General features: G+C 40.2%; 1 protein-coding gene across 3 annotated transcripts; it reads right to left on the minus strand.

The window, feature by feature from the left end:
* Positions 1-532: 532 nt before the first annotated feature.
* On the minus strand, positions 533-23,259 carry tbc1d23 (TBC1 domain family, member 23). 3 transcript variants are annotated; one of them, XM_072684125.1, is made up of 19 exons: positions 23,174-23,259; positions 16,852-16,966; positions 16,278-16,383; positions 14,748-14,952; positions 14,371-14,494; positions 13,710-13,834; positions 13,514-13,560; positions 13,268-13,371; positions 12,874-12,996; positions 12,503-12,595; positions 11,359-11,529; positions 10,181-10,223; positions 9,798-9,904; positions 8,485-8,624; positions 8,082-8,126; positions 6,025-6,113; positions 4,650-4,785; positions 3,980-4,174; positions 533-2,297 (listed from the first exon to the last, which is right to left on the minus strand). In XM_072684125.1, exons 1-19 carry the CDS (start codon positions 23,209-23,211, stop codon positions 2,213-2,215), a joined length of 2,091 nt encoding a protein of 696 aa, XP_072540226.1. In that variant the 5' UTR covers positions 23,212-23,259; the 3' UTR covers positions 533-2,212. The 3 variants fall into 3 exon arrangements, with proteins under 3 accessions (XP_072540226.1, XP_072540227.1, XP_072540228.1); XM_072684126.1 differs by lacking the exon at positions 23,174-23,259 and adding an exon at positions 23,103-23,131; XM_072684127.1 differs by lacking the exon at positions 8,082-8,126.
* Between the last annotated feature and the right edge of the window lie 249 nt (positions 23,260-23,508).

Below are 23,508 nucleotides of genomic sequence, written 5' to 3' on the forward strand. Positions count from 1 at the left end.
TACTCCAAATAGGATTCATAGTATTATACTGTTTGTTAATCTGTTTGTTGTAACAATGTGTTTCAGTCTGACAACACTTTTGATCTAAACGGTGAAATTTGTCAGGTTTGATTGTAAACATTTTATTTTGGTTTCAGCCAAAGTTTTCCTTGTTCTAGTGTTCTTTATCCATGTATGGTTATGGTTTAAGACTGAGGTCATGTAGCCTCCAAGTACTACTACTGTATCCTTTAGTTTCAAGCAAAAATAATGTAATACTGCCACGTCAGGTTTTTGACGAATGCAAACTTAACATGCCTCAGTATTTCAGTTATTTCTCACTCACGATATAAGTTTTGTACAGACGTGTTGTGTTGACGTATTTTTCTCGTACGGTACAAAATGTTGAGATGTTTGTAAATACGCAATGTACTTATTTTGATACATTATAAACAAAAAAATAAAATTATCTTCATTACGCTACTGGATGGATGTGTTTTGGTTTGCTTCCAATGTGGAAAACTGGGAACTTGGAAATGACCCCAAGCAAAAATTGTACACTACTTCTAAATTTATTAAAACAAAAGCTTTTGTTGTTTTTGTTTTAAACAAAGAACAATAATGTGGTTTCAGCAGAAACTGAGTGAACAAAGAAACTGAGATTTTGCGCAGAACATGGAGAAACATTATGCTGTAAAGCAAACCGTTCAATTATCCCACGTTAAGAAATCACTCTTTCTTAGCCTGTTCTGCAGTTTGGTCATCAGACAGAAGATGTTAAGACACAAATCACAGATAATGAGCTGATATAATATTGGTGGTCTTTTTCTTACACTCTAAAAAACAAAGGTGCTCAAAAAGGTTCTTTGAGCAAGGTCATAAAAGAACGATTGCTTCAATGAAGAAAAAAAAAGAAAGAAAAACATGTTTGTAAAAGATCTGTAAAGAACATTTACATCAAGTCAAAGTTCTTCAGACCTTTAAACATGTTTTTTTTTATGAGGCCAAAGTGGTTCTTCTATGGAATTACTCAAAGAACCATTCAAATCACCTTTCATGTGTGTGGTGGCATATCTTGTGGTTACACCCAAAACCATTCCATTAATAGGAAATACATGAACTGCAGAATATGATCGTCACTTGAGGCTGGTCTTGTTAGTGTGGTAGAAACCCTCTGTGTCCATTCATAAATACAACTTCCAGAAGCCTATAAGCAGTTTTACAGTATTTACACAAATCTTTTACCCACAGATCTTTCCTATTTAGCAGTTCTTTAAGGCTGCAAGCAGACAGAGAGAGCAGCATGAGACTTCAGTGGGTTATTTATGAGATTTCAAACTGTATCTGCAGGACAACCACAGAGCAACTGAAGTGTGTAGGTGTGCACGCATCCGTGTCTACGCCACACATTGCCGTCTGGAGTTTTTTGTGCAGTTCTGTGATTACAGTACAAGGGCAACAGCCATTCATAACAACAACCACCATCACCAGGTTTTGTGCTCCCCCCATGACCCACAAAAGCATGGAATATACACAGCAGCTTTTTAGTGGTCCTGAACTCTAGTGACCGTCCTTGCAGGCATAAATACTGCTCTGATAAAATATCATATCTTTTCTCAATAACCCATCAAAAATGTACTGCAGCAGTTAAATGGCTAAACAACAAGTTGAGTATATCCATAAATTAAACAAGGAAATCAAACACTGAGCGTTTTCCTAGACTGGACACCCCAGTGTCTTTTTTGTTGTTTTTAAATCTCACCCCAGGGTCCCCCTCAAGTCCCTTGTATAAAAAACAGTGGATTAGGATTAAGGCTTGACACAGATATCCGAACTGAGACAAGAAGTCCAACTTATACCTACAGGGTGAGATTTCCTCGATATAAACAATAACAAGAGCCAAAGGCTAAGGAGACAAGGCTTTTGACATCTGAATGAGTCAGGAGTCCCATCAAACTGATGTGTGTGTAAGCCCAGCGTCCTGAAGAGGCTCAAATACTGAACGTCAGTACTGTCCTGGTAGAAGGGAAGGATAGACGGGTTGAGAGAAACACAGGGACAGAGAAAGAGAAGCAAGGAAGTGGGGTCGGGTGGGAAGGTGGTGGAAGAGAGATCAAGAACAAGTGTGGGAACAGTCCATCCTCTTCACTCCTCTCTGCACCTCTGTGCTGACCGGGTTAGAGCCGTGGCAGTCCCTCTTGTGGCCAGAGTCCAGTGTGCACAGTCCAGGTCTCTATGAGCTCTCCAAAGCGTCCAGCACCTTCATAATTTGCTGCTTGATGGCCTTAGTTGCATCCCCAGCATTTGGGATCAAATACCTGCAGAGGAGTCAAGAATGTTAGCAGTTATGGTTGTGAGTTATGTTAGAGTTATTTAAAATTCCAGATTGGATGGATAACATTCCTGATTCGGTGCAACTGTGCACCTTTTTGATCCAATGTGCTCTGTCTATGTAACAACAGATTTTTTAAAAGTAATTTTCTCCCATAGGAATGAATAGGGTGCAGTTTCTTATATCACAATAATGCATATACACTTGTAACACCCAGTAACACTGAGAGGGCAATGTTTATGGCTGCAGCTCTGATGACTTTCAAACTAGATAAAGGGTAAAAAGTTGATGGCTGTGCCACCGAGAAAGCTAATTACTACTCTTCCTGTTTAAACATAAAATATAAAATCAGTACAGGCTTAAGTAAACACCATCATGGAAAGTATGTGCTACACCCACACACATCTAAAAAAAAAAAAAAAAAAAAAAAAAAAAAAAAAAAAAAAAGCCCATAGATATTCCACTGCCCTAGTATGTTGGAGGACCCATGGATATCAAGACGCAAACCATTATCATATCTTTTGGGGATGTCCAAATATTAACAATTGGAAAGACTAAATTTGGCTTTACAGCATATATCAAGAAAGGAGAATCCTATGAACAGTAAGGCACTCCATTTAGGTTATATTCACCCTGATGTTGGACAAATTTATAAATATTTAATGTATGTGCTTTTAGCAGTCTGTAAAAAAGTCAGGGCCAGAATATGGTTACAACCAGAAGGACCAACTTTAGATGACTGGATAAAAGTAACTATATGAGATTTATATAATAGAAAAGATAACTGACTCAGTAAATTGTACTGTACTGTATTCTTGGTATGCAGCATATTTCCTGAATGTGCGTAGCAATAAGATACTTGACAGAGGCGTCGTTAGTCAAAACATCCACCTAAAAGATGTTTGTGGCACAGAAACACTATGCTTTCCAAAAGCATTCAGCAATCTGGCCTGAGCATTTCTCCCCCTTTCTCCCTCGGCTGGGAAGATACTATCTCTCTACTATCTTTCTCAGGAGAGGGTCTATGTCTCAGGCACACTATGAGATTCACTCCAAAAGGAGAGTATTTTCTAGATACTGGATGCTTTTTCAAATTTAAAACAGCTATTAATTAAAATAAACATATCACTCATCAAATGTGTGTGTGTGGGGGGGGGGGGTGTGGGGAGGTTCATGACTTCATGGGTAAATGTTACTACCCACGCTGACTGCCTTTGTCGAGCAGGAAATCCCTGTGGATCCAGCTGTATTATTGCTTAACAATGACTCTAAATTAAATCTAACAGGAAACAAAGGAAGACATGGCTCACTGGTTTAACTTAAGGTTGCATCTCCCATTTAATCTATAATCTTTGAACGGCTATTTCCACTACATGAAAGTTATTTTAGAAATCGCCCAGATCAACCAATACAGTTAAAACATCTACTCATGAGACACGGAGATGTGATGGAAAGATTGTAACAAATGATACGAGGCATGTTCTATAGGCTAACCTATATACTTTGTGTTAAAGAACTGTTGATTAACAGAAAATCATTAAATTCTTGCTTAGTCAACATGCACTAAATAACAATCAAGACTAACCAGGTTTAAGATGACATTATATTGGGTTTAAATCTATATATCCCCCCCCCAAAGAGACTTTTGCTTTTGAAGTCTATGTCTACCTTTCTACAGCCACAATTTCCACTCCTGCTGCATTGTTGTTGCCAAACTTGAATGTTATCAGCTCAGGATGCTTCTTTTTTGAGGTAATCTTCACCACGGAGCTTAAGGCCTGTCTGGATTGGATGTAGGCGAAACCTTTTCGAGAGGCGATCTCCCTCAGACAGTACATGTGTGTCGCTGTAATCAGGAGGTGGCTGTGGATGACAATGATAAACCTTAAAAACATGAGTAATGACTGGCCCACATACATACAACAGTAATCACCTCCCTGTGTAAAGCTGGGGCAAAAGGCTTACCAAGCCATTTCACTTCTTACAAGTTCACCATAAAAAACTGCTTCCTAACCATTTTATCAAGCTTTTGCAGTAAACAGAACATCCCACACTTAAACTCCAATGAAAATATGTGGGATGAGCTCAGAATGAAATCTAAAAAATGGGGACACATGAGTCATTTAGGAATGTTCTCTGTTATCTGACTGACCTAGGAGCATATCCTGTCTGCCAAAAACATTAAGGTTCAAGTAATTTCCATTTTAAAGAAGAACATTTTGTTTGTTTGTTTGTTTGTTTGTTGCCTCTAAGAGCAAAAGTCTCAGTCACATTTTATGGTGTTCAATACATACAGTAAAACCTTTACTCCAATAAATGTGCTCTGATTTAGTCTCACCTGGGGAACATGTGTCCGGTCTCTTTCACCTCGTTACATGGAATGTGGTGCTTCACATCTGGCTTGTTAATCCATGTCTGTATGTTCACAATCTCTTTGCGGTCATCATCCGACATTGAAGAGCTGTCAATTTCATCTGAAAAGAGACAAGAAAATGGCAACTCGAGAACTTTGTCGCTAATCAAACATTAAACACAATATTATAAAGTACATATAAGGCACTTCATAAAAACAATAAAAAAAAATGTGGCCTTCAAACCTTGTTCTAACACTAATCATGAGTGCCTACAAGGCAGACAGGTCAAATGCTGATAAGACAAAGGCTAATCAAACCTCCATATGACCGCTAAGAACCTGCATGAAATCTTAGCTCAGTCAAGAGGTTAATGCACCGTTCCACTATGCTGCACTGCTTGCACAAACATAACCTTTATGTCTTCAGTCATAAGAAAACTCACATGACCTCATCCCAAACCTCAACATCTAAAGTATGCAACAGAACAGGCCAGATGAGCTTTGAAAACAAGTGCTGTGGGCCGATGTAAAAAGACCTCTCTGTCCACAATTAGGAAAGGTAGGGTTCTCATTTCATTAAAAAATTGATAACTGTGAATTGTGGTGGTGGATCTATCATGCTTTAGAAATGTGCTGTTTGTAAATAAATCTGTGCATGTGAGCTGTGAATGCAAGGCAGTATTTTCAAGCATTTTCAAGCTATGGAGGGGGTGTTACCAAGTCCAGAGTTTTAAGGTGACCAAACTTTTGAACAGGCGCCACTGATGATTTTCATTTACATTAGTTAACATTTAACTGGGCATTAGGATTTGCAGACAATTTTGCGGTATATGTTTGATTAGCTGTGTGGATAAAAATATTGTGATTCATGGTTTCTTTCAAAATTAAGGGCATTAAAATAGCATATCCTGTTTTTTTTCTGGAGTAACTGTCTCGACTGTCCAAAAAACACTTTCTACTAGATTGTGGAGCATTGCTGTCATGATTTAATGGCATTTAGTGACAACAGCATTACTGAGGTCAGGATGTTGGATGACCATCATTCCACCTCATCCCTACCTCCTCCCCAAAATTACTAGATGGTGCAGAATCACCCCACAGCTCAGTGCTGGAGGTCTTTATACCGCTCTAGCCCACACCTGATGCCAATAGGTTCATGTTTATCTGCTCCAGAGTCATGTTGTATTGGCAGTACTTCTCTGCAGGGATTAGACAAGCTCTATGTGAGTGCATTTTCCCACCTCTATTTGCAATGGGTTCAACTAAATTCAATCACAGCTTTAAATCTATATTTTACAGGGTGGTGTAGATACATGCATCATTATGATTATTAACACAAAATACATCACAAAATACCTACCTGTGTCATATTCCTCCTCATCACCGATGCTGAACACAGGCTTCACACCTCGATACGGTTTACCCACTCTATCACTACTGCTCACATGCCTGTAACAAGACCACAACATTGCATGATACAGTCCCTTGGGTACACACAGACAGACACACACATTCCGCTGGAGCTACAGTTAAAAAATAAAAACACATAACAATAAACATCAGATATAAAACAGCGGCATATCTAGGAGTAAAAAGGTGAGTAGTGTTAGTTGAAAGAGACACAGGTTAAGAAACCAAGCAGCAATTTCCAAGATGATAACCAAAGTGTGGTGGAGCCAGGCAGACCTACATGCTTTAACAGGCATCACAGTTTAGTAGTGCTGGTGTCCTCTGCTTAAATGAATGAAATACTGACCACTGTCCACAGCTTTGGTCATCACCTTTTCATTAACACTGAACAACAGGTGAGATGAGGAGTCTGAAAACACTCCTAACAGCTCAGAGAGGGAGGCACAGTAGGGGGTTTCTGGCATTAAACACGGAGAAAGACAGAAGAGCCATGTTAGAGCCAGCACAGCAACAGTGACCAACATGATGACAGCGAGAGCTTTAGAGAAGTTTTGTAATTCAGCACAGTCCACTGAAAAGATACTTCTGACCAGGTATGCTTCAGGTTTGAATCATACATTCAAAATGGGGGGCAAAAATAAAACAAAACAAAACACAACCTGTATGGCTTCTTTGACTCTCTTGTAAATCTGAATTTTGCCATTGGGCCATATGGTGGCCCTGAAGAGTTTCACCCACTGACAGAAAAAGTCACTGTCAAAATTTTCTCCTCTGTGCGAAAAACTAACCAATTCCTTTTTAGCAAATCCCATGATTGGTTACTTCTTACATCACACACACTGATATTCACACTTGGTGCTTTCCACAGCAGGTGTTGGTTGTGTCTAGAGGTTAAACTTTGAGAAGCACTTTTCCACAGGTGTGGCAACATTGTGGCAACAAAGCTGTTTACTCTATGAAGCAACATCATGAAAATATGAACTGTGAGAAATTAATGGGTTATTGGCTTCAACATAAAAACACAAAGTCACACTAAAGCTTCTAAACAGGTAAAACGAATTGTTCCAAACAGTTAGTTTGGGAAATTCATGCATAAAGAACAAGAAACAAGAAACTACAGTTTGAGTTTCTTCGGTCAGGTTCTCATTCCTAAGATAAGGCATAAAAGATACAATATATGTCCAAATGTTTCTGGACACCTCTTCTAATGAATGCATCTGGAACGATGAATGGTGCTCCATTCAAAAATTCTAGGATGAATTCGGGAGTTGGGAATGAGGTGGGGTGGTTATCATCAAACATCCTGAGCTGTTGTACTGCTGTTGTACTGCTCCACAATCTAAAAGTCTGTCGTCCCTGGACAGCAGAGACAGCTACTCCAAAAAAAGGAGGATAAACTCATTTGTAACTTGATTTCGGAAGAAACAATAAATAAGCAGGCGTTCCAATACCTTATACAGGTAAAAGAAATTTAAAGCATTGGTTACAAACCCAGTCTGTCTGCTGACTTAAGAGAGTGTTCCAGACCAATTTAACTCCTGGCCATATGGGGGGCCTCATTCATCTTTCAACACATATCCGGTATTAAGAATCAAAGTTGCCAATCACCATATGAACGCGAACCTACAACGTTGATCAAGACAACGGATACTGCAACATCACAGTCAAATCACCCATCGTTGCTTTCAGCTCTGTCCTGCTGAACATGCATGTGAGTAAGCTTTACACAGCCCTAATAAAGCACCTGCACATCTCATAAAAGGCATAAGAAAGAGTCACAGAACAATTCTGAAAATAATCCTAAGCCTACAGCATAAAGAATGCACAAGTGTTAGTGTGCTACAGTGCATGCGTGAGTAAAGGAGGGTAGCTTGGGCTCTGCCCGTTGCCCCTCTGCAGTGAGCCAGGACAGGCAGTGCCACCCTGAATGGGTGTGTAGATGGCACAGTGACCGGTGGCACTCATGCTGGTAAAGGTACAGACAAACAGACAGATGCAGGGTCTTACCTATCAGGTATCCCCTTCTCTGGCCAGGGCAGAGTGAAAGATATTCTAGTGTGGAATAACAGGGTATGAATGGGGAGGAAGGGGAATGTTAACAGCACACAAGGGCTGCAGGAACTTAAAAGCTTCATTTAAAAATAATAAAAAAAGCAATTAATGCCACAGAGGGTTACTGTTTGGGTAGAGTGGTGTATAACGAAACAGATTACTCTGTTGTCAGATTGGTATTGAAGAAAACAATCAGAAAATAATTACCAAAATGTGAAAACAATGTAAAATAATTAGGGGTTTAACCCACTTAAAGACACTTCCACAGACACACAGAACAAGGTAAGAGAAACGGGCAGAACCGGGAAAGTCGAAGAGATGTGTTGAGGTGTGGAGGTGGGTTACAAAAGGTCCTCACCTGTCCACTGGTGTGGATGTATTCTCAATAAAGCTGATCACCTTCTCCTTTACATTTACTGACTTGGACTTGAGGGCGAAGGTCATTTTGTTGACAAGAGATTTGACACCTTTGCCATCTCCTGTGCTATTCAGCTCGCCCTGCGTGAAAGATATGAAATACCTGAAAACAGCTAAAATATAACAACCATCACATACAGCAAGATGCTTCAAAATCACTCCTGGAAGGTCAGCGTCTAGCACAGTTTGGTGATCTTCCAGCTCAAACACATTTACCTACTTCTACATCTAGAGAATGTGTTGGACACTGACCCTCTAGAGCGAGATTTGAGGAACCCTGGCATACACTATGGTGCAGAAAATGATAGGACAGTTCATGTCAGCTCTGTTAAGTTGTACCCATTGCTGACATAGATGCACACACACAGCTCGTCTAGTCCCAAGTAATGAACAGTGCAAACATGAACCTGTTTGCACCAGGCTGACTGCCAGATGTGGGCTAGGGGGTATAAAGCCCCCCAGTATTGAACTGTGGAGCAGTGGAACTGTGTTCTTTGGAATGATGGTGTCCCACTCAATACTTTTGGGATAAGCAGAGTTGAAGACAAGGTGGAGTGGTGATCATCCAACATCCTGAACTTACCAACACTCTTGTCACTCCAAAATCTAGTAGAAAGCCTTTGCTGAACGGTAGAGATAGTTACTTCAACAAAAGCAGTTACTTCAATTAAAGAGCATAAACTCTTTAATGCCCTTGATTTTGGGAGACACAATAAATAAGTCGGTGTCCCAATACGTTTGTCCATATACTGGTGTAGGTATGTGACTTTGGTTGGAATTAAAATGGGTGTGTAAAAGCCCATCAAATGGTTTTTTACAATTTTAAAAAAGAATTTTGTCCAACAATTTTGTCCAGTCTAAAGGTTTGTGTTAATTGGTTGAATCAGATTTTCAGTTTTTTTGGTTGTTCCAAAGCAAATAATAAAAAACAAAACAAAAAACAAAACAAAAAAAACATGTGAATACCAAACATTTGTAACTGCAACACCTTAGTGAAAGCATAAAAAATGTGAAGTAGCACTTGTAGTTGCTGTAGATGTCCATGAGGTGGCACCATATCACTTGATTTGTTATTTTTTCCCCTCCATCCTTGTCACAGTGAGAAACTACATCACACTTCCCATCCTTACACCAGTAGTTCTGCCCCAGAATTACATTGGGTCTTGATATTCATCTTCCATTAACATCTGCTGTGAAATATGCACACCTATGCCTGAACAATCTTGCTCCCACTCATTGACAAAAACAACTCACGTCCGCTGAGCCGAGGCTGCTGTGGGATCCCGAAGTACTGACGATCCAGTGAACATAAACGTTGTCTGGACCCTCCACATTGATGTCTGCCAGGTGTTGCTGCAGTGCTGGTCACAGACAAAACACAGCAAAGAGACTTCATCGCTATATGAACTCAAACTCTTCACCTGTAGTTTATTCTAATACTGCTTATGTTGGTGCAGCTGGTATGGGAGTTATTTAGCTCAGTGGGGCTGAAAGGGGAGTTTCAGCTTAAACAATAAATTCCTGGACAATGCCACAAACGCGTGTGTACAATTGTGAACGGAAATGAACAGAAAGAACTTCCCGCCACAAGCACCCTGGTATTGTAAGGAAATAAGAGGCACATTGTTGTTACTTACCCATAAATCCACCTTTAGCTATGCTGACATACTCTTTGTTTTTCTGCCAAAACCAAAAGAAGACAGAAAGAACACAAGTTGTCAGATACGCACAGTACACCATTCACAACAGCTGTTTTGAGAATGCAAGGAGGAGTACTGAGAGACTATAGAACAGGTCTAAATTCTGCAGGGAAACATAAACACTGTGCAAAACATGACCCCTCAAACAGAACATTAAAGCCAACAACTGGGAGTCACTTTGTGTACCACCTTCAAGCAATTCAATGTAAGAGACAATATCAGCAAATATTAGCCAAAATTGTCATCAAGGTTTGTAAATTGTACACACTTCTGAAATGGGCACATTGTAACTCATTTTTAATCCTTTATTTCACATTTTCTACCCAATTCCGAAGGCCAATTACTTAATCCCCCTAAACTAAACTCCCCCAATAACTAGCAACGGCCCAAACACTAGGAGGGTAAAAACTATGTCTTCTCCATCACATCTAAAGCCAGCCACAGCCTCTTTTTGAACTGCCTCTGCCTCTGCCTTTTGAACTGCCTCTTTTCTGCCTTTCCTCTGAGCATGGTAGCCAGCATGCTCAGAGGAAAGCGCTGCTCTCCAGTTCTGATTCAACAGCCAACAGATACCTGGGCTGACCAACATCACACTAGAAGTGATGTGAAAAGGACATGCAATCAACCCACCCCTGACAGAGCAAGTCCAATTGTGCTCTCTCTGACTCTGGCTGTTGATGCAAAGCAGCATCCTCAGACCTTAGTGGCAGCGCCTTAGTTCACTGGACCAATTAAAAAAAATGTGCTAAATGGCAATGGTGGTGCTGCAAGGCTTGGCAGAAGGTACCAGTGTGCAAACAAAGAAAATAAAACGTCTTTGTCTCAGGAGGACAGAAGGTGCCTGCAGTCGATCTTGAGCCAGTATTTAGTATACAGTATTTCTGTTTTGTCTGCACAACCCTTTGTGATCCAAAATTTCCAAATATTTAAATAATGAGAGCCTGCCCAATGTTAGAGTTTGCTCTGTAGAGTTAATCGAAATTTCTCAGAAGCGTCTTTTATTAATGTTATGTCCCCACTGCAAGCTCACTGTTTAAAGACTGGGGTTTTAATGCAACCAGAACACATCTAGTCCAAAACTGAAGTGCCCTTATCTGCAAGTACTTGTGTCTGACCTGCAGGAAATGGGCCAACACCATGTTCATATACATGTCCTCCTCCTCTCGCCCGCTGCCCATGAAGCACAGATGCTCCCCGCTGGCCACCGAGCCGGACTCCAGAGACTGCTTCTGTGCTTCCAGCAGGGACTTCACAGACAGGGAAAACTCGGCCGGGTTGTGCAGCATCTGAGGATCATAGCAATATTACAATAGTAGATTTCACATTTTGCCTCACATTAAAATATCATATCTTTCAAAATGGATAACAGCATAAATAAAACTTGAATGACTGCTACTGTTAATTTAAGCTATGCAAGGTTCTTTTGTCAATATTCCGATGTGAAGCTCTTGAAATATTTAGATAAAAACAATGCATCTCTATTTTTGCCATTTTTTATTTTATCTTCACACTGTGTCAAAAAAATCTTAATACATGGACCAACAGAAATGATCTTGGAATAAAAAATGTTTGAAGTAATGTCCACAGAAAGTTATTTCCCCATTCTGTAAAGTTTTGGAAAGGACACTATATGGACAAAAGTCTTGGGACACCTGCCCAATTACGGTTTCATCTAAAGTCAAGGGTATTAAAATATTTAAGCCCACTTTTGTTGGAGTTAGTGTCTTCACTGCCCAGAGAAGAATTTCTACTAGATTTTGAAGAATTGCTGTGAGGACTGCATTCAGCAACAAAAGCGATCACCTCATCCTGAACTCAAATAGTCCCAACAGTATTGGATGGAGCACAATCATTCCAGAGGACACAATTCCACTGCTCCACAGCTTCTTGCTGGGGGGCTTTATACCCCTTCCCTAGCATTAGGCATGGTGCCAACAGGTTGGTGTTTATCTGCTCCAGAGAGTCCTATTCTTCTGGCAGTACTTCCCTACTTGGACTAGACACAGTGTGTGTGAAAATTAGTGTCAGCAACGAGTGAAACAAAGTAGCTGAACGATTCATTAGAAGGGGTGTCCAAAAACATTTGAACATAAAGTGTACTAGAATCTGTCCAGCTAGCAAGGAGTGGGAGGCTTTGGCCAATAGTACATAGTGTACATTGTCTTTTGTTGATCCTTTTTCAGTAAAGAAAAAGTACCTTTTTGCAAAAGAAAAAGAAAAAAAAAAAAAAACAATGAAAAAAGAAACGCAAACTCCTACCAGGTCAGAGTCCAGGTGGAAAGCAGTGGACAGGTGTCCAGCATTGTACTGCTCTGCAGGGCGACAGTCCACTACAAAGAAGCGCACTCCTTCCTGAAAGCAAGCAACAGGACAGCACATCTCACACATTCAGTGGCTGTGTATAACCCAGAGCTTGACAATCATAAAGAAATTAGAGGGTTGATTGTCTAATAGCATGGAATAAAACAAATACTTAAGTTAAGAGAATGAGGTTAGTACCAGAGTACCAGTAAATGCTGAGAGCATTAGAAGACTAAAGTTGAACTAGCAATTTATTGAACTACAGGTTCAGTGTTTAGAATGATAGTCGTCAAGACTTGCTCAGAAGCATCTAAGGACTGTGGACTCACTGGTTGGAGCTGATTGGCCTGCAGGATCTCTGGTACAGACACGGGAAGACACAGGGCTTGACTTAGGTCCATGTCTTCCTCTTTTAGAGCAACAAGACTGCTGCCAAACAGGTTCTGGTTTTCCTATACACACACACACACACACACACACACACACACACACACACACACACACACACACACACACACACACACACACACACACACACACACACACAAAACCTCACAGCATTATGTAGAGATTCACTGCACCACAATACAGCAAAAAATCATTTATCAGTGTCAATCCTGCTTATCTGCTTTAGGTAAGAAAATTATATATATATATATATATATATATATATATATATATATATATATATATATATATATATATATATTAATGAATGCTCACTTTTCTGAGAGAGAGGGGTGTCTTGCTTTGGTAATACTGAGCCAGTGAAAACAGATCCTCTATGTCCTCGGCCTCCAGCAAACTTGGTGACTGTTCTAGCATTTCTAAAGACACACACACACACACACACACACACACACACACACACACACACACACACACACACAAGTCAGTGTGACAAAACATGTTTTCATGTAATCTGGATATGAATGACAAATAAGAAAAAATAAAACACCAAAAACTCACTTAAGAGCTCCTCTTTACTTTCTCCCTCTTGGGCTAGAATCATGTCTCTAGAACCACAAGCAAAACACAATTCACATAGAAGCACAGACTAAAATATGCAATCCTCTATATTGAAGCAAAAGCCGTGCAAAACCATAACTGAGCAAATGTTGAGGTAATTGCAGGTTTTAAAACTATATACTGTTGAGTTACGCACTTGGCATTGACAAGAATGACAAGCATGAGGAAGAAGATGAGAAAGGGGTCGGCCTGTTGGAAGTAGACGTCCCACATGGCCTGGGTGACCTCAGGAAGACAGTGGCTGGAGAACAGACTACCCAACTACAGAAATACAACAAAGAACACCATTTCAACTTATGGGCCAACACACATAGATCTGAATCTGGACAATGAATTGAAAATTAATCGTAACAGACATTCAGAATTCAGAGTTTTTTTTTTTATCTGTTACCCCTAGCGACAGGTGAAAACGGGTTACTTGACGCCAATAGCTGTTTCCCCCCTAAAGACTGCATAATACCAACCAAAATTTTTGGTGAAGTAAGCCTTGTAAGCCAGGTAAAACTTGGTTTCAGATTCACATTCCACAGTTCCAGTGTGGGAAAATTGTGGCTTTAAGCAGAATGAGCAAGGTGAGCCCATTAATAGTAACTGCAATATTATGCTATTTTATGATCATTATATCACTAGTATTAAATAACATATCACAATTATTTTTGGGAAATAGAAAAAAAAAAAGAAAAAGCTGGCAGGCATATCGTACAGCACTACTCAGATACATTTACGTTTACGTTTATACAAAGCCAAAAACATGACAGAAAACAGAAAGTGTTTACTAGCAAAGAGAATAAACTGACCCAGTTCATGGCGTAGGAGTCTGGTGTGATTTTTTTGGTGTCCAGGAATGAACAGAGCTCAGGCTCATGGTATTGCAGCAGGAGTCTGTAGAGGTGAAACGGCCTGCCTTTCGGAACACAGTCCCTACGGAAGAACACTAGGTCAGGTGTTGGCACAGGCATATCTCAAACACACAGTAACACCATCAAAATAAAAAGACTAAAAAAGACCTCCTGAACAACTGTAAAGGTTTCTCTGCAGACAGAGCTGCTTTGGACTATGATTTCTAAATACTAGAATTTCCCCTGGTTGCCATTTAACAGGTCATGATTCAAGCCACACACTGCAACTGTTACACAGAGAAGCTTTGAAGAAGAAAAAAAACATAAGCTCTTACCGGGGGATGTATTTATTCATGATGGCATAAAAACAGTTGTACAGGTCACTGCGGGGGAGCTGGAGTCCCAACAGGGGCTTAAGGAGGTGAGGCCAGCCCAGCTCTGCAGTGAACATTACATTTCTGGACTTGCAGTAGAAGGTGATCACCGCCTCTACATCTGCCACGAGGTCACGACCGTCCTCCACGGGCAGCACTAGCTGGTCTGCAGAGGTCAAGAACAGAAGTACAGACGTTTCTATGGGTTCAGAATCATCATTTTCCAAAAAGGTTTTCTGCAACGAGCTCTGACTGATAAAACCATGTTTTTATTTAATATTTCTTACAGCTGTTAACACTGTGAATAACAGTGTTTTTTCATCTTAGAGAGCTTTTTCTTGTCACTGTTGCCCTCAGCTTGCTCATTAGGGGTTTGCATTAGCGTTTTCAATAAAGCCACATGGGGACAGTGACTGTTATAAAGTCTGTCTGTCTCAGTTTCTGACTTCAGTCTTGCTTTGAGCCTAGCCTGGAAGCTGAAGCCTAGAACTTTGCATGTCCCAGTGCACAGAAACGAAGTTATTTTTCTGGGTTAGCTCCCTGCGGCGGCTGCTATACCCCTGAGCTCTGGAAAGTCCCTGAATAGAAAACAGCCTGCTGGAGTCAAATAGGGGTTTGACGGCTTGAGGTCGATGCTGGGGTTAGATAAGGTGATGAGTAAAGTACTGTTGAAAATTCCGGGCTTTATCTTGCTGTTGCTTCCTCACATCTGAATGTTTTGCTAACTGTGTGATAACACTGTCTATTCTCGCATTATGGTCTTGATACGGGTAGAAAAAAAAGGAAGGTGTGGACTTCTGGAGCATAGCACAAATTCCTGAACAATTAGAACGTTTCAATGTACAGGCGTCTAAATAAAGTAATGTTTTGTTGCTGTCATAGCAAAACCGCATCTCTCTGAAACTGTGACGTTATTGGGGATGGAGAAAAAAAAAAAAAAACAACACACCCATAACGTGCGTTATTTGTTTCTGTATTTTATTTCTAGTGAAACGTAAGAAGCTGCTTTCAAATGATGTACATATGACAGGCAATTAAACATGTCCAGATGTTTGTGGACACCTCTTCTAATGAATGCATTCAGCTACTTAAAGTCGCACCCATTGCGGACACAGATGTGCAAATGCACTCACACAGCTTGTCTAGTCCCTGTAGAGAAATATTGCCAATAGAATCTCTGAAGCAGATAAACATGACCCTATTGGCACCATGCCTAATTCCAGGTGTGGGCTAGAGGGATATAAAGCCCCCCCAGCACTGATTCTCTGAAGTGATGGTGCTCATCTAGTAGAAGTAGATCTAGTAGAAAGCCTTCCCTGGACAGTAGAGACAGTTACACCAGCAAAAGCAGGAAAAACTCTTTTAATGAACTTGATTTTGGAAGCAACAAGGGATGAGAAGGGTGTCCCAATACGTTTCTCCAAATAGTCCAAGTGCAACAGTAGGAGGAATATTACATGATTAAAAGAGAATGTGATTTAGATTATTCACCAATGAGCTGCTGACTTCGGTTGTGTATGAGTGTCTGTTCTGGCAGATCCAAAGCTCCATCCCACGAGGACAGACTGTCTCCTTTACCTGCCACATTAAGAGCAATCTGAGAGAGAGAGAGAGAGAGAGAGAGAGAGAGAGAGAGAAACAAAGAGGGCAGAAAGGTTACAGTGATGGGGGATGTGGAAGGACAAGGGTTTTGAAACAGAGATGCAGCACATGCTTTGAAGGGAGCCCTTATGGTGGTCATAAAGCTGCAGTCTGTAGCTCTTCCCTGCCCACTGTGCATGGCTCAGATTTCTCTAATGAACAGTGGATCAATAAAGAGGTTCTCTTCGCGACTCAGGGAACAGCTGGAGCTGCTGCAAAGCTCTCTCTCTCTCTCCCCAGCATAGCTTCAGCAAAGTGCTTTTATCAGTTTGGCTCACCATGCAGGTTACACAGCAGTTGTGTAGCTGTCTATATACAGTCATATACACACCTATTCACAGGAGCCAAAATATTATGATAGATATTACGAATAATGTAGATGATCTCATAACAATGGCGTTTGTATGGCACAACATACACTTACCATCCAAAGCTTGGCTCTCTGGGGGGGTGGTAGGTCTCGGACTTGGATGATGCCATCCTGCTCGGTGTCCAAATCACCACCCACTGAGTCCAAAGCCTCAGCTAGGTCATGGTCCCTATGGAACACAAACACAGTATTAGGTCAGTCCATCATGATATCTGGATTAATAGGGGTGGAAGAAAATAGAATTATGTGAAATTATCATGATCTTGTGTTCCGCAATACTGTACATTCTCAAAAACACAGTACTTTGTGTTGTGTTAAAACCCCAATTGCTAGATAGCAGTGTTGTACTCTTCAGATCTCAATGCTCTGATGGCATAACAAGTGACGTACTACTTAGATTTCATGCATATAAAAGATGTATTTTTTACTTTTAATTTCCTAAAAAATTAACTAAATAAATAAATTAATGCTTGAAAGAAAACGCGTATGCGCTACTCTAGAAATTGTAAGGCTATAATTTGAGTTTTTAAAGTGATTAACTGTGCCAGTGTGTGTGTTATATCATATCTGATTACTCTATTGCTGCACTGCACTGCTGAGTATTATGCTCAAGTTCTTGTTTAAATCTACAGTAATAGGTTCAAATGTAAAGCTTTATTTAGGTTTTTGTAAAAAAAAAAAAAAAAAAATTTAAATATACTTAAGGAAAATTAATTGTTTAGATTAATCAACAAAATACTTACTTCATAGAAAAGCTAATCTAATCAATAAGCACACCCAATCCTTAAAACCACAAAAAAGGTAAAAATACAACATCTACAACATCTAAAGACATTTCCACGATATGCAATATTTATCATGAAACATATGACAGTAAAAATGCATCAGTAACGACAGAATCTCAAACTACTAGCCAATACTCTCCTATGCGGAGTACAGTGGTTTTATTCAAAATGTGCTGCACTTCATTCAGTAAAAATGACTTCTTTGAGCAATGATGATATCCTTGATTTGGGGGGGAAAAAGTGAATCACTATAACAAAAATGATCACAACACAATAAAATAGAGGGAGAGATACTGAAAACAAGAAACCAGCTCATACTTCATCACAGCCAGCTGTGGAAGGAAGCTTTTACAGGGGGACACATGCAGGTCTTTAAGTAAAGCCCTGTTGATTTACTGACAGGCGGCTGACAAACATGATGATGGAGGAGAGGATGGTGGGTACGAAACCCCAAGCACTGTGCATTTAGCAAAGAAAGCAACAGGGTATGGTGCTTCCAAAGCAATGCGAACTCAGGGTACTTGTTCAATATCAAGAAAAATCAGAATGAGCCTTCTCTGCTTGTGTAAAGTTTAGGATTTAGGACGTATGCAGATATTTAGACCCTCATCTAAACGAACACAGAGTTTACCACTTAAAGTAAAGTAAACACACTTTCCAGGGAGGTGATTTTTGAGAACTTTTCAGTGTTTTCATGTGGACAGGCAAAAAGCAGCTTTTTAAAAGCACTGGCTTTACAATGTTAAATTGCACATGGTTGTTGCAACCATGTGCAAGAGTCATTTATGCTTGCTTGTGTGGACAGAGAATTTTGCTGCTGGAGACAAAATGATCCAAATACACAAGGACGAGATATTAATATGGCAACTTCATTGGCAACTAAAGGATGCATTTGTTGTTAATTTTCTGATGTAATTAATTAATTAGAGCCATGCTGTGTATATATAACCCATGGAGATGCTGTACCTAGCTTAACATACTTACAGACACTGGAGAAAACAAGATTAGTTACCACTAACTAACAAATAACTTTAGATTACTCCGAGAACACCCCCCCCCCCCCCCAAACAGCTTTGCATGGATAAACAGTAGTTCCATTTTCATATAACTCACTAATACTCCATTGTAGGGCTGGGTGATACGGTAAAAATACAATATGAAGATATTTAAAGACTTTTTAATATTTATCACGATACATGTAATAAGAGAGTCGCAACAGATTCTTATTAACTGCTATTCAGATACTCTGCCGTTCTGAACAGTGATTTTTAACATCTGCTGAACTTTATCTAAATAAACCAGTCCAATTACACTGAATGTAATAAAAACCTGCAGCTGATCAGTGTTTATTAAGCACTAACAATATCCTCGATATGCTTAGATATGCTAATTATGAAGATACAATAAAATATTGGTCATACTGCCCAGATGAACAGAAGTGTCATAAAAAGAAGCAACAGAAGGCAAGACAGGTTTGTGTGTATAGCACCTTTAAAAACACAGCGACAAGACAAAGTATAATAAATAATACTATAATAACAAAATAATTAATAAAAAAATTAATTTATTAATATGTAATGTATAGCATCTGTAACTACAAAATAACTGCACTTCTAAGTTAGACCAACCTCTACGCTGTTCCTTGGGATACCCATGCTAGCAAAGGTTTAAAGCCTCCAGTACGTTTTAATGTACTACAGTAATTTCCAGCACCCTAAGTCAGAAAAAAGAAAGCAGAGTACAGGGTCTCAGATCTGTGTAGTCGTGCATACATGCTGCCAATGTTCAGCGGACAGGGCAGAAGCAGCAGTTGAATCATGCCCACACTGTTCTGCCTATCAGCTTCTCTGAAACAGAGAGGCCATTAAGAGACCATGGCATTCTTTATTGTTACAATTCCCATTGCACTGAGGGTGACGTTTGCTTGGCATTACCTTAGACCATGTCCTTGAGACTTTCATTTTTTTTCCTAACATGTGCGGCTTTAATATTCTGATGGGAAGGCCTTCATTACATGGAGTTCCACAGAGTACTCTACAGGATTAGAGATCACCAGAACCTGGACCACCCTGACAGAGTAGTGCTAACAAAGTACTTAAAAGCACATAAAAGTTTAAATATCCATCCGCCTAAACATACAGAGCTTTAGAGAAAAGACCTAGGCTATGTGAACATGTTCTAGGACGAACGTGTTCCACCATCTGCCAGGATGCTACTGGGCTAAACAAAAATCCAGTTACAAAGACGCTCCATCCCACACGCCTTCTGGCTCTTTCTCACACTCGCATACAAACACACACAAAATCACCCATTCTGTAGCGAAAACAATGTCCATCACTCACAGTTGACAAATTGGTTCAAACATAACAGCAGTATCCTAAAAGCCAACAAAAGGGAAACCATTGTCGACTTCAGGAGGCTGAGAGGGACTCAAACAGCAATTGGTGCTGATGGAGCAAGAGATAATCTTAGGGTCTTCAGTTTCCAAGGACCCATCCTTGACCCAAAACATCAACCATCCAGAAAAAGGTGCACCTGTGTCTGTGCTCAATACACCTACAATTTGTTTGCTCTGTTAGAGTTTTTCTTGGTTTGTTTTGTTTTGTTTTGACACAAGGAAAAATTCAAGTGCACCAAAACGCTTAATTACATTCTCTTTGCTGTTGGTCAGACCTGTCTGGGGCAGGAGCAAAAAAATAAAATAGAATAAAATATCTTTGTTAACTGTTGTTTTGGCTGCTAACTGGTAACATCGCTGCACCATTACAATAAAGCTCTGTTTTTGTTTTGCTTATCAAAACCAAAATAATGTTAGAAATAAAAATCTTAATAAGATTTAAGTTTGTCTGCAGCAGATAAGGATCATGTTTATTAATGGTGCAGAGTGAATGCCAGATGACACTCTGATACAGCAAATCTAAGAATTGGAGCCTTAAAAGAAGATACCTGGCCCTCGAGTCACTGGGTCAAATATATATATATATATTTTTTTTTTTTTTTTTTTTTTTTTTTTTTTTTTTTACACACACACATACACATACATACACACACACACACATACATACATACACATACATACATACATACATATATATATATATATATATATATATATATATATATATATATATATATATATAATAAAAAAGCTGACCTACTGAGGTAGAAAGATATTTTTACTGCTACTGAGCAAAAAGGAGCTTGGGACAGTAGCAGCAGGGTATGAATGGAGCTACTGCGAAACACCACCACAAAGGCAGGCCTCAACTTGATTCAAGAACTGAATCATATCACAGATTCAATCATTTTAAGCCACATGAACATGTTCTAGATCTTCTAGGATGAAAGCTCTCCATCATCTGCCAGACAACCACTGAACAAAACTAATCTCCAAGCTAACACACTAGCCACAAGCTAACCAGCTAGCAAGCTAACCAGCTGTCCTTTGAAAACTCACTAGTTACTATATCTTCAGAAATACACAGCCTTGGTGTAGTCATGGATGATCAGTTACAGTTCTCAAGTCATATTGCAAATCTGACTCGGTCATGCAGATTTCTTCTTTTCAACATCCAGAAAATTTAATCCTTCCTATCTAGAGAGGCCACCGGGTGCCTGTTCAGTCTCTTGTCACTTAAAGATCTGATTACTGCAACTCCCTTCTGGCTGGTCTTTCTTTGCTCATCATCAGACCCCTGCAACTAGGCCAGAATGCAGCGGCACGGGTTGTTTTCAACATTTCTAAGTTCAGCCATGTAACTCTTCTCTTCACAGGCTTCCTATAGCTGATGCCTGCATCAAAAAACCCTGGTGTTGACCTACAAAGCCAAGAATTATCCAGCCCCTCCATACTTGATGGCAGTAGTCAAAAGCAGAGTAAGTAAGTCAAAAGTACCAAGAGCCCGTCAGGTATGGCTCGACTTAACCCGCCATCGCTTAAGGTCCACAGAAGACATGAATGCACCAAAATGCTGACAGAAAAACACTGGCGTACTCCCCTAAAATACATCTTCCAGAGCAATGTAAAAGCAAATCTGGAAAACAAGAAAATAGGCAAACAAATTGGCTGCACTTCTTAAAAAGTCCAACTGGCTCAATATAATATGCTCACACATGTGCATACTTGCTCTATCTTCCTCCATTATTTCTCTGTGAGCAAGAGTCTCTCCATTCTTCCTGCTTGCTGTTCCTCATTTAGGAGAGGAAGACGACACAAAGAGGCGCCCACAGGAGCTGCTGGCCGTCTGTGTACTCCCAATGGTCATAGACCCAATAACCTCAGATCTCAGCTAAACTTTTTTTTTTTTTTTATACCCATCAATATTATTACCTACTAATTACATACTTTATCCATTACTGTTATGGAAAGTATGATTACTGCAGCTACAGTGAGAAAAAAAAAAAAAACAGAACCATTAGCGTTGGGTTCTCTGACTTGATGGCCCTCCACAGACAGGTATGCAAAGAAGCAATAAAGTCCTGGCAATATCACAATACACACCCAGTTTACTAGACGTTACGTGTCCAGAAAGATCTCTGAAGTGGAACACTGTCATACGAAAAATCTCAAGTGACAACTTTACAGGAGAAGGAAAAAGCCTTCCTAACTTTTAATGAAAAAAAAAGAAAGAAAAGAAATGTCCACTCAAAAGCAGCAAAAAATGATCTCTCAGTACATTATTAATGCATACCTGAGGGAGCACACAAAACATATAGACAGGTCAATTAAATGTCATTTTAAATAGTATATAAAGACATATCAATACAATATAACTACACACAGCAGTTGTTTTTAACTACCTGAGTTTAATACTGATCGTGTTTTGGAGATTGTCAAAAAAAGGCACTAAAGACAGACCCTTTATTTACACCCTGTAGCTCTTCAAAAGCGCCCCTGCTCACATTCTTACGGAAATCTTCTTGACAAGACCATCACAGTGACCTTTGGATACCAAGAGCTGATTCTTGGCGTTTACCATCTTAATGCTATGTGTGTTAGTGTCCCCCATTTCAGACACATCAGTGCTTATACTCAACGTTTTACAGCAAGCGACCACTTTAATTGAAACGACTCGTAATTACAAGACCACCATGCCTGTCAACATCATCCAGTGCTATTACAACTGAAGCGACCATTTATTGGTTACTTTACAAATTAGCTATAGCTGTCAGTCGCCGTTAGCCAGGCAGCTAAATCCTACACTTATTATGTTGTTATGGAAAGCTAACAAGCTAACACTGCCTGGTACTTAAAGCTGTGAAACTGTCTGTAGAAACCCAAACTAAACAGATCAAAACTACTAAACAAAAATAAAACAGGTGGTTGAAAACATAGCTAGCAACACGTCCTCAGTCAAAGAAGTGGAGCTAAGCGGAACCGCTTGGCTAGCGAACCGCTGTCTATGTTCATAAGCCCAGCTAGCTGTTAGCACAGCAGCGGTGAGACTCAAAGCCGCTCAAATCCCACCGTCCTCTCACTGTGGTCACTAGTTTTAGGACAGTAAGATGGTTTCCGCGTACATGCTAGGTAAAAGGACCTCACTATGTGAACCCCGTCTGTCTCCAATAAAGCCCGACTGACCGTCCCTTACCAGCTGCCCTGAAGAACTTCCTCCACAGAGTCCGCCATTGCTGCGTTGACTCTTCACTAGTGATGGGTCGGTCGCGAACGATCCGGCTCTAAGAGCCGGCTCTTTGAAGTGAACGACATGAGCCGACTCCTGATTGTGAGCCGATCTTTTTCCTGTCAAAGCCCCACGTGATTGTCTGTGTGTCTACGTTGAGCTAGAGGAGAGGGAAGGGAGGAGAAGGGAGGAGAAGGGAGGAGAAGGGAAGGGAGGGGAGGGGAGGGGAGGGGGTGCAGACACACACAGCGGCAGCACAGTGAGCGCTCTACAAAGCTCTCTCGGGAGACAAGAGAGAGTGA

The sequence above is a fragment of the Salminus brasiliensis genome, chromosome 7 (genome assembly GCF_030463535.1).
Source record: "Salminus brasiliensis chromosome 7, fSalBra1.hap2, whole genome shotgun sequence".
Lineage (NCBI taxonomy): Eukaryota > Metazoa > Chordata > Actinopteri > Characiformes > Bryconidae > Salminus > Salminus brasiliensis.

What these genes read in the sequence shown, in the direction of transcription:
- tbc1d23 (XM_072684125.1), bottom strand. Translation starts at nt 23,211, where the DNA reads ATGGCGGACTCTGTGGAGGAAGTTCTTCAGGGCAGCTG. An exon ending in ATGAATAAATACATCCCCCG is followed by an intron (nt 14,495 to 14,747) that starts GTAAGAGCTTAT and finishes GTTCTTCCGTAG; the next exon opens with GGACTGTGTTCCGAAAGGCA. An exon ending in ACATCCACACCAGTGGACAG is followed by an intron (nt 8,127 to 8,484) that starts GTGAGGACCTTT and finishes ATTCCACACTAG; the next exon opens with AATATCTTTCACTCTGCCCT.